Below are 11,650 nucleotides of genomic sequence, written 5' to 3' on the forward strand. Positions count from 1 at the left end.
ATAAACCTTAGGACCAACAAGCCAAAGTAGGGTTTCCTGTTTTCTTCATTAAATACTTAAGCATATCCCAACATAAATGTTTGCATTTTTAAAAATAAGTTGTTTTGGATATTGAAAATATATGCAGCCATTAAAAGTAATGTTTACAAATAGTTCACAGTGATTTCAAAAAAAGGCAATGATATGTTAAATGAAAAAATATATATATATATATACACAACTGAACAGAATAGGAACTCTCAGCACTTATGAAATTCAGTGCACGAAAAAAGACTAGAAGGAAAGAACAGTGGTAGAATTCCAAACGATTTTGTTCTGTCTCTTGATGCTTTCCTGTACCTTCCACATTTTATATAATGAGCATGCATTGCCCTTTTCCTTTTTCTCATTTTTAAATTAATTCATGCTCATTGTAGCAAAGCATTTCTTTTATAATCAGGAGGGGAAAAGTTAAGCAAAAAGCTGAAAATGAAAAGGTCAGTTAGGGTCCGCTCTCAAGGAATTCACTAGCTTAACCAACAGTGCAGCTGAAAATAACAGCCTCAGGAGAAGCTGAGATGGATTCACAGTTGGTCAAGAAATGGAGAGGGAATTCATGCTTACTGGACACCTCCTGCAGGCCCTCTGCAGACAATTCATACATGTCTCATCTCATTTAATCCTCACCATAATTCCAGGAGGCAGGTACTGTGATTGTTCCCTTTCAACAGATATGTGAACAGAAGCTCAGAACAGGGCCAGGCCTCTGCCAAAATCACACTGCACATGAGGCAAGCAAGATTTGAACCCAGTTTCTTGGACTCCAAGAACTATGCTCTTATTCCTGCATGGTGCTGCCTCTCAAGTCAAAATGGGGCAGCACCACTTCAATCCCAATTCCACCTCGGGGGTGGGGGGGTTGTCACTGGGAGCTCGCCCAGTCCATGATGGAGACTGAACCCCAGTCTGCCTTTGCCCCAGCCAAGAAGTCCTTTCCTTTCCCATCCGAGCTGCATCTACCACCCATGTCCTGCTGCTGGGACTGTCCAAGCCCAGGAGAGAGATGAGATATCTATCAAGCAGGGCCGAGAGAGATGAGATATCTATCAGGTAGGGCTAAGCCACTGGATGGACAGCACCCCACAGAGCGCAGAAGGAAGGACACCCAGCCAGCTGAGCGCCTGCTGCGCCAAGCCTCAGCCCAGGGAGGAGGAGCCTCTGTGCCCCGCTCTGTACTCCCTGAGGCTCTCGAGGAGTCCCATCCCTGGTAACATCCCAGGGCTTCAAAAGGTCATGGGATAACAATGTGAATTTCTGCCCACGGGGCTGATCAGTTGAAAGCATACCAACTTTAGCCCGCACACGCCCTCTGGGCAGAGGGTAGCCCAACACCACCTGGTCAGTATTCCTCCACCTGGACAACTGTCAGCCATCAGCTTCCAATTCTCTAGTTCTGGATGTACGCACACACTCACTCACACGCTTCCAAGACTGTGTCAGCCTGCCATGCTCGGAGTCTGAGACATTCTTCCAGTTATAAAAATAGAGAAACTGAGACCCAGAAAAGGCCCCTGGGTAGAGCCCTACGCCTCCAGAACAAAGTTGCATTAGGGCTTGAAGGCTGAACGGCCCGAAGCTCTGTTTTATTTGGCTTGTACTGTGTTGTTCAAATTGTTTGATTCGTCGAGCACAGTTAGAAATCAGGTTTTACATTAAAGTCCAGATTTGGGGCTCCTCTTAAAAAAAAAAAAATCATCCCATTTATAACACTAGGATTTTCATTCCCAAATGGTAAAGTCAGTTGAAGCTACGGAACAGCCGCTCCTTTTGACAGAGATGACCTCTCCAGACCCCACGTTCCAGGTTCTTTCAGGCCCAGCTGCCCAGTTCACCCATGTGTGTTACCTGCCTGAGACTGTAACCCTGGGCAAGAGCATTAGCTTCAGTCTCTGGGGACCTGCTGCTGGAGGGGGGCGGGGGAGGGGGGGCAATGGGCATCATTTGGAGCAAAATGAATGAGCATGGAATAGTCAACACAGCCAAGGGGAAGTCAATGGAAACAAGGTATGTCAACAGAGAAGGTGGAAGCGCCAAACTGCCATGGCAAACACAGGCGGCATCCCTGCCACACTGTGAGCTCCCTGGGGCAGGAAACAGGTGCTCCCCAGCTGCATCCTCAGCTCCCAAGCACAATGAATAAATGTCCACAGAGACGAGTGTATGGGGACAGTGTCAAGGGAGCGTGAGGCATTGTGAAAACTGTGGCATGTAACTGGAAAAGCCTGTGTCACCACAGATCCCCACCCCAGCTAGGGTCACTCCTGCCTAAGGAGGTCCCACCCTCCCCTGGCTAGAGCCCACCCCAAGCACATGCAACAGTTGTGATGAGGGCACGCTGAAAAAAAAGTCCAAGCGCAGGGCATGCGGGGGCAGGGACTGCAGGTAGGACATGATCAGACAGCAAAGAAGGACAGGGATTCCTTCCCTCGTACCTCAATGAATGTCAGACCTCTGCCAGGGCTGGGAGTGGCAGCTCCCCTGACAGACAACACCAGCCTCACCCCACTCACCACCACCCCCAAAACACATCCAGACCTCCAGGTTTTCACAACTACCTCAAGACATCCTTGGACTTTCAGGCCCCAGAGCTGGGCCTTCTCCCTCCTCTGCAAGAATAGCAGACCCCCCAAAACCTCCTTCCAGCACCAAGTTCTCCCCAGCACCAGTTCTGACCTTCTGCACCCAGACCAGAGCCTTAACTGAGTCACCCTATCCTTGGAGATACAAGAAAACCAGCAGCCAACATATAACCTAGAGCCGGAGGAGGGCTCTGGGCCCAGGGGTGAGGCGAGGGTAACTTGCCTGGAGCCCTCAGCCAGCCCACCTCCTCCCTACACTGACCCACTGTCCTGTCCGTTCCTCCTGGGAGGAATCCCGGCTACCAGCTGTGGCCTCTGTCCTCAATACTCCTGGGCGAGGGCCTCAGAGTCAAAGCCTTGGATATACGGAACTAGGAGAAACCATGGATATGGGGGCAGAGGAGAGGAAAGGGGCCCTGGGCCAGGCAGATATCAGGGGCAGTGAAAGCCTTAGTCTCTGATGAGGAAGCAGGAATCGTGGGAGAGATACCCGAGGCCCAGAGCCCAGGCTCAAGCCAAGTGGGAGGTGAGCGAATGAGAGAGTAGGGAAGAGCAGAGGGGGCTTCTGAGCTTAGCCTCGCACTTGTTGCCTCTGCCTGCGGGCCCGAGTTTGCGGACCACAGCGGCCCAGGCGCGGGCTAGGATTTCCCCGCAGCCTGGGCTGGCCCAACTCCGCTGCTTTTCTGGTCAAACAGCGCCCACCTTCGGCCCGGGCGGGGACGCCTCCGCCCACGGCGGGGACCGCGAGGGAGAACGGCTCCTCCAAACCCGGAGGAGGAGAGCCGCCGGCCGAGAAACGCCAGCCAGCCGAGGCACAGAGCGGCCTCGAGGCGAGAGATGCCGCGCGTTCACGGGCTTGGGCGCCACACGCTCCTCGCTCCTCGGTTGATAGCGAAGAAGACACTGGCCCATCCAGGTCAGGGGAGGTGCACCAACACAGGTACCCTGCTCGAAGACACACCCACCCACACTCAAACAACACAGACAGCCCTAAGCCACACACGCCTGCGCGGCTCACAGACGCGCCCACCCAGCTGGAAAGGAGCCGCACAAGCCCGAGACACGCCTCGCGAGGAGCCCAGCTCCCCGCTCACAAGCTCTCCGCTCCAGCCCCGCAGCGCAAGGCACTCCCGCACCACTGCTTTGGTGGGCCGGGGAGGGAGCGCGCACCGTGCGCGGCCCCGTGACTGCCCAGGCACACAGAGAACCCTGCGTGGCCCAGCCCTTCGCGACCCTGCAGGGCTCCAGCGCTGCTGGCAGGCCCCCCCGCCCTGTTAGCCCTGGGCATGGCGGCCAGCCACTCACCTTCCTGCACGGCCTGGAAAGGATTGTTGGCCTCGATGACCTTGATGGAGTAGGTGATCTTCTCGCTCTGCAGGATGTCATCGTTGAGGCTCAGGTCGGATACGGCCAGCTGGAACACCCTGTCGTCCTTGGCCGCGTTCTCCTCGAAGATGGCACCTGGAGGAGAGGAGGGGTCAAGGCTATAGGCCTAGAGGGGGCCGCTTCCCCACCCCACCCCTACCCCAGCCTTGGCCCTCTGGTCATGGTGCTGGCAGGACTGCAGGTTGCCAGGTGGCAGGACTTCTGGGCTGCGGTTTCAGCCTGATAGGATAGTTTAAGGCTCTCCTCAGTCCCCCAACACAGAAACACACCCCCCAAATATTCCAACACAGTCGACATGAGTTACACATGCACATGGCATATGCTGCCACCAGGTCACACAAGTGTCTCACAACCAAACCACCTCATGTATCAACCATGCCCCACATAATGGACTGAGTCAAGCTGCTGTGACCTCAGGCAGCACCTAAATGCCCTGACATGGCCCCGTGAGTCTTATCCCAGGAGCCACAAAGTTCCCCTGCAGGCAAGTGTCCCCAGCCCCAATCCCAAAATGGAACAATGACTTCCTTCTGCCCTGCGCACCACCCCCTGCAAAGAGCTAAGCGAGCAGGTCCACAGTGGCTCTCCTACGCCAGGGGGCTTCTTTACGCAGGGGCCTTTGATAACCGATGACAGGCAAGCAGGCAGCTCAGTCCCAGCCTGGCTCCCTGGGCTCTGCCTCCTGCTTTCCATCCCTCCCCACTTTTTCTCCTGCCGTGTACGTTAGGGGTGGGTGGGTAGGAGGATGTCCCTAGACCCTTTGCCTTCTAACCCAGCAGGGCTGAGGAGCCCAGAAGGAGCCGCTCTTGAAAGGGCTTTCTAGAACCATGAACAGCTCCTCTGGGGCGGCCTCCGGCTGGCCCTTTGCGCTCTTAGCACCGCCGTGGCCGACTCTCAGCACTTGAAGCCGGGATCGGTGGGACTCACCGAACCTGGCCCTGTAGCCTGGACAACTCCGGAGTCCTCCCCCTCACCAGGCCCTGAGGGTCACCACAGTCCCAGGGCTGGGCCCAGTGATTCCCCGAGTTGGGGGCTGGGCAGGAGGAGGAAGGTCCCGTTCCATGCTACACCCAGAGCCGCAATGCTGACCTCGAGACCCAAGCGCCCCCCCCCACGCAACCTCCACCACCATTGGGAAGCAGGTTTGGCCCCGGCCCCTGACTCCTGCAGGGGGATTGCAGCGCACCAAGCCCAGGCCTAGTCCCTGACCACCCATCACACCCCGGCCTCGCCTGTCCCATCATCCCTGCCTTCTCACACCTCCCAACCCCCCAGACTCTCTGGGCTCGCTGGTCTTTCCCAACTTCCGGAAAAGCGACTGCAGACGGGCTCCCCAAAAGCAACCGCTGTCAGTCCCCCAGCCCGTACCAACTTCCTGGGATTTCTCCCCTGCTGCTACCAACTCCCACACACTCCCCATCAGCGACAAGCCCCCTCCTCCTCTCCTCTATCTCGTCTTCTCTCCTCTGCCGGTTCTCTCCCTCCATCGGTCTCTTCCCGCTCAGCGCGCGCGCACACACTCCCCCCACACACCACACCACAGCCCAGGCTTCTTCCCTGATTCCCACCACCCAGACCATGTGCCGGCCCCCAAGACCTGGGCCGTAGGAAACTCTGGGACGGTCCAGGATTGGGCTGCTGTCGCCACAGCCAGATACACACACACACACACACACACACACACATACACACACACATATACAGAGAGGTACACAGACACACACCAGAGAAACAGGCAGACACTGTGTCCACTCTAACAGGCTGACAGTCATGCACGCACCAACACAGGCTCTGATGGCCCCATACACCCCAACGCCCTCTCGCAGTGACACCAACACGGAGCCACAAGCGCACACAGAGACACACGCTGACAACACCCACCCACCCATATTCACGCACGGTTCCGGCTGGGCCTCTTGAATCCTGCCCTGCCAACTTGGCGAGACCCCGGGCCCTGCCGCCTTCGGCGCCCGCTGCTCTGAGCTGCGCCTAAGGGCTGGCCCTACCCCGCCGACGGCCCCGCCAGGGGCGCGGGTCTGGACTTGCGCCTAGCCCCGGATTTCCCGCAGCCGCGGCCCTAAGTGTCGGCAGAGGCCGCGGGGCCCCGAGGCGGGGATTGGAGCCCCGGGGAGCAACGGGAGCCCGCGGGAGCGCGGCGCGGCCCGTGCACATCTCCGCGGGGCGGCGCGGAGCGGCCCTTCGGGGGAGCACCGCCCGCCGAGCCCCTCGGCCCAGGGAACAGCCAAGTTTGGACGCCGCGCACCCCCCGCGCCGCTGGGGCCCCCGCCCAACCTCGGCCCCGCGCCCGCCGCGCTCACCGATGTGGATGATGGAGTCGGCCCGCACCGACACGCACTGGCATATCCAGGGGAGAAGCCACAGCGTCAGCGCTTCCATGTCCCCCGGGCGCGCGGCTCATCCGCCCGGGCCCGGGGCGAGGCCGAGGGCAGCGCGGAGCGGGGAGGCGCCGGTCCGGGTGCAGTCCCGGGCCGCTCCCCGGGAGAGCGAAGCCCGCCCGTGCGTCTTTCCCCGCGCGCCCGCCCCTGAGCCCTGCGCCCGCCCCAGTCCAGCCCAGCCCAGCGCGGTCGGGCTCCCGCTCCGCTGGTGGCTGCGGCGACGCTGGCGGCCCGAGCCCAGGCCGGCGCGGCGGGGGCGGCCCGCGGCGGCGGCGGCGGCGGCAGCGGCGCTCCCCGCGGCTCTGGAGGCTTCGGAGGCGGCGGCGGCGGTGGCGGCCGCAGCCGGGTCGGCGCGGCGGCTCCGGGCTCGCTGTGTGTCTGAGCCCCGGCTAGGAGCCGAACTGCGGAGGACGCCCCCTCCCCTCCTCCTCCCCCTCGACTCCGCTCCCCTCCCCTCCCTGCCCGCCTCCCTCCCCTCCGCCCTCCTCTCGACCACGTGACTGCGGAGCCTCTGCCTCGCAGCGCGGCGCTCTCCCGCTCGCGGCTCGGAGGGGGCGCCGGGTGCTCAGCGCTTCCAGCCCGAGGGACGCTCGGAGGCCCGCAGAGCGATGGGGACCGGCCGGGGCTGCGGCGCGCAGAGACTTGGCGGCCCTGGGCCTCGTGCCCCCCGTTCGCCAGGGACCAGAGGATGGAGAAGGGTCGGCCTCCGACTGCCCTCGAGGGTTCCCGGAGCCCCCTGGCCCCCGCCGACCTCAGCCGCCTTGCGTCTTGGGCCATGACCCCCGCCCTGGGCAGAGAGCCCCTCTAGGAGCCGGGCCAGGGGTAGCCGTGAGAGAGACCGGGCGGGGCACTGAGCCAGGCACCGAGACGCAAGGGGAGCCAAAAGGGACCCGCCGCGGCCAAACGTCGCGGAGCAGAGCCGCGGCCGCGGGCTCCAACCCTAGCTGGCCCCACCGACATTGGCGGGCGCCCATCCCCCACCCCGCGGCCCCGGGCTCAGCCGGGAGTCGGGCAGGCGGCTCGCACTCTGAAGCCCAATTCATGGCCGGAAACCGGCGCATCCGTGACCGCGGCGCCTGGACGTGAGGAGCTTTCTAAGCGGCCGGCGTGCTCAGACTCCGACTCTGCACGGAGTCTTTTCGCGCGAGCCCAGGGCGAAGAGCCGGCTCCTCGCGGCCAGCGCAGAACGGGGCTCTCTCCACCGCTCCGGGAATGCCTCTGGCCAGCCACCACCAGATGTATCGTTAAGCTGTTTGGGCTCCAGCCTGGGTGGAAGTGGCAGGCCTGACGCCTAGCCACCCTGCCCCCGCCCCCCACAACAAGTTCCAGACTGGGCTCCACGTGGCACACCGAAGATTTCAGGAAGACAGCTGAGCCTTCCCGGACCGGGATTCCGCGGAAGCTCGGTCCGGGCGCGCCTGGCAGAGCCTAGTGCAAGGGGCCACTTCCGCGAGCCCAGGAGCGCCCCTTGGCCCTGTCGTTGGCCTGCGCCCCAAGGCCCCTGCCTTGATCAGGGCCGTGCGCAAGGCGTGAGGGATTCAGAGAGACTCAGCAACAGACCTTACCTGGAACTCCCCGCTCAGAGGAGAGGCAGACACCTAAACAGATCATTAAAAGATGTGGCAAGGACCCTGAATAAACGCACAGGCGCGTTCTGGGCTGTGACCCAGCCTGGGAGGAAGAGCCAGGGGATAGTTTCGTGGAGGAGGTGACAGTTCTAAAGGCTGAGTGGAGGTTACCAAGGGAGAAGGAAGGGAGGCTTCCAGGCATTGAATGCTGGTTAGCTAGCCAAGATACGAAGAAAAAGAATTTAGTGTGAGTGTGTCTGTGTGTGTATGTGTGTCTGTGTGTGTGTGTGTGTGTGTGTGCGCGCGCGCGTATGTGCGTGTCCCAAGCTGCCTGCCACAGAAGTCACTGGCAAATTTTAGTTTGGAAAGGTGTGGGAGGAGACTGTGCAGAGGGGGACAGTGCAGGCTTGGAGAACAGTGAGGCAGCCCTTGCAGTGGCTGGTGGGGCCGCAGGGGGAACCTAGGGGAGAGGAGAAGCTGGGTTGGAGAAACAGCAGGGAACCACATGGGCTGGCAAGGTGACTTCCAGGACGAAGGGTCCATAGGCAAGAGGAGAGGAATGACCACGCCTGAAGGAGGCTGGGCTGTCCAGCTGGGTGTGGTGCCCACACAAAGGCACTTCCTCAAGAAATCCATCTTAGGGGCCTTGAATTGTAAAACACACCCCTCCCGGGCTCTACAAACCCCCCATGCCTCCATTCTCACTCCCTGGAAATTCTACCATGCACTGGCTGAAAAGTTGTAGAAAGAAGGGAATAAAGAATGGGTTTTATTATGTAGCAATTTGGTTCCTATGGAGACTGTCTCCTCCTGGGAAGGATGGTGGTATGTTCACCCTGTAGGGGCTCAAATCTGGGGTCAAGGGCCACAGGGTCAGGGATCCCCAAACACATTTGTTGGGACCCCTGTAGTATGTTAGTAAAGTAGACGTGTGATACTTCTAACCCAGTTACAAGTTTTTCTTGATATTTATTATGCTAGGTAGTGGCAGCATTATTGCAGTGAGACAAGTCTCAAGCCCCCCTTCCAAATATTAAGAAGTCAACCTAGAAACACACATAGTTTGGGGGAGAGTTCTATCAGTTTCTAATCTGGATGATGAGGTCCCTCTCGTTTGGGACCTGAGGGCTATGACACAGGTTGGCATTCCCCTGGAAGCTCCTCTCCTGGGCACCACCTTCCCCTCCACTTCCGACAGTGCGGGGTCCTTCACCATCCCAAGATGCTCATCTCTTAATGCTCACCCTCTTATACTTCCAAGCCAAGCCAGTTTTCCCTACCAGACTGGAATGGCCTAGATATACCTTGACTGGCCAGGAAGGATACTCTGCACAGGTCCCATTTCTACTAGAGCTGGGAGGCAAACCCAGAGATCACTGGGGCCCTAGGCCCGTTTACCTCTAGGCAAGACTAGTTTAATCCTCTCTGCCACCTGAAGTTGGGATTACCAGCTTCCAAGGACATTGGCTTATTGGGGCTTTATCAGATTCATCAAAACCTTAATTACTTATTGATCCAAGCCAGCCCAGTCCCTTTCGACCCCGATAACCTCTGGGGCTGTAAAAGCTGCCTCCCCCAGTCCAGGCTCCCGGGCAAGCGACTCTACCTGATGAACAAGTTCACCCTGACGCCAATAACCTGGCTGGAGAAGAGAGATCAGCAATCTCTGGGTCATATGATACAAACCCATTTTACAGAGGGGAAAACCGAGGCTCAGAGAAAGGAGTAACGTACCCAAGGCACCAGGTGAGTTGCTGCACCCAGGACTCAGTCCTCTTGGTTTGCTCCTTACTACACAAAGATGTATTCACAGAAATTAAAACTGGGTCAATAAATCCTTCATTTGCACAGAGTTCAGCCAACACAGGTGATTGCTTTTTCTAAAGAGATCTTCGGTTATACTAATTATAACCGTATTTATTTAGCATTTACCATTTGCAGGCACTGCACTCAGCACCCTACATTTTACTAGGAGACGATTTTCCACTTGGGAAAGGAGGGTGCAAAGAGATAAACTGGGCCCATCAGCACTCTCAACTAGAATACTACTGGAAGCCAGTAGTTTGCCACCAAACCTGCAGGTGAAGTGTCAAGACAGAGAGAATATGGTGGTCCACTAGGAAGTCACGATCGTCGTCACTTAAAGCTTCTTCATTCCATAAAGCAGACCTCTCCTTTCTCTGTCATCTTATTTCTCACCCCAGTCAATAACTGGACTAAGGAGCACCAGCTGGAATCCTGACCCTCACAGGAGCCTGTTGCCCGGGCACATTCCGTGGGGAGCTGTCTACTCCATGTAGAACTACCACTACCCAGCCCCTGAAGAGATGCCCCCTCTCCAATCATGTACCTTTAAGCAAGGCCCCAGATTAAACAAGATACTGTACCATGAAAGATTGCATTCCTCCCTCGCCAGCATAGGGCCCACCTGGGATTTCTAAGATAATTCAGCCCACACCTGCATGAAGGTTGCTACTGGCAAAACACACCAAAGCCCAACCTGGAGGATTCTCTGCAGGCCATGGCACAGAAGACCAGCTCTCCTGAGAACACAAGGAAGAGAGCAACCCAAGTCCCAGGGTCGATCCCCCACCGCCACCAGGGAGAGGTCAACCAGCATCTTAGAAGGAGCCAGGCTTAATGCCCTGAAGCTTCAATTCTGGGCTGGGCCCTCCCTACCCATGGGCTCCAAGGAACCCACAGTTGGCCAGAATCTGAGCTGAAAAAATCCCACTGCTACTTTCCTCTATTAACCCACTGGGTTCTTCTTTAAAAAAAAAAAAGAAAGAAAGAAAGAAAAAACATTTATTGGTTACTTCATCCTTTCCTTCAGTCTCGGCATTTGGTCTTCTGTTGTATGTTCATTTTCCATCTCTACTTTGTCTTCCTTACCCCTTCTTACCAACCTCTTTCATCTCATTTTTACTGTTTCTCAGCTTGTATTTATTTTATTTGATCTTCTTTTATATTATTATGTTTTTTATTTTATTTTTACTCTGGTTAGCCCCATGGGTTTTTACTTTTCAATTTCCCAGGGCAGCAGTCTTTGCATCACTCTTTCCATTATTCGAGGCTTTCTATTCATTTAGTCTTGGGTTTTCTCCACGTTGGGGGTTGGGCAAGTGAGACTGAAGGTGCCCTCCCTGCACCCACCTTGCAGGAGCTTCCAGGGCAGGACCCACTAGTACGTGCCGGCCCCCCGCCCACACCCAGCCTTCACACCCTTTCCAGGTGCCCTTTCCAGGGCACTGCCAATGGCTCCTGCACGTGCCACATCTGGCAGCCCTGTCGAGGAGGCTTCTGTTTGCCGGAACCACACCCCACAGGCTAATGAGGAGGAAGGAAATCACACACAACATGTCCTTCCTAGAGAGGAGCATCTCATTTTTGCAGGGCATGGGCCCCTCTTTTTCACCATTATATGTTCCATAAACTGGGGCCCAGTTTAGAGTGTGCAGTCTGCTTAGAACCAAGATAGTCCACAAAGTTACCAGTGTGAAAAGTTGCTTCCTTCACAAAAACAAGCTAGAACCTCAGAGGTCTGGTCCCTGGACCCAGGCTCTCCAGGCAGGGTGGGTGGCAGGACCAAACACCAGCTCAGGCCCATCTGGAGCTCTCATGCTGATGTCCAGCACTCCCCTTGGCCCCTTGGAGTTTAGCAAGGTCCCTCCCTTCCATAGGT

At 57.4% G+C, this 11,650-nt stretch overlaps 1 protein-coding gene across 2 annotated transcripts in view; it reads right to left on the minus strand.

Annotated features, from left to right (window-relative positions):
* Positions 1–6,401, minus strand: part of GRID1 (glutamate ionotropic receptor delta type subunit 1) — a 666,177-nt gene extending 659,776 nt beyond the window's left edge. For both annotated transcript variants that reach the window (XM_060125913.1, XM_060125914.1), the window contains exons 1-2: positions 6,323–6,401; positions 3,924–4,079 (exon numbers count right to left, since the gene is read on the minus strand). In XM_060125913.1, the coding sequence (XP_059981896.1) occupies positions 3,924–4,079; positions 6,323–6,401 (235 nt within the window). The remainder of the gene's footprint in view (positions 1–3,923; positions 4,080–6,322) is intronic.
* Between the last annotated feature and the right edge of the window lie 5,249 nt (positions 6,402–11,650).

The sequence above is a fragment of the Lagenorhynchus albirostris genome, chromosome 16, assembly GCF_949774975.1.
Source record: "Lagenorhynchus albirostris chromosome 16, mLagAlb1.1, whole genome shotgun sequence".
NCBI lineage: Eukaryota > Metazoa > Chordata > Mammalia > Artiodactyla > Delphinidae > Lagenorhynchus > Lagenorhynchus albirostris.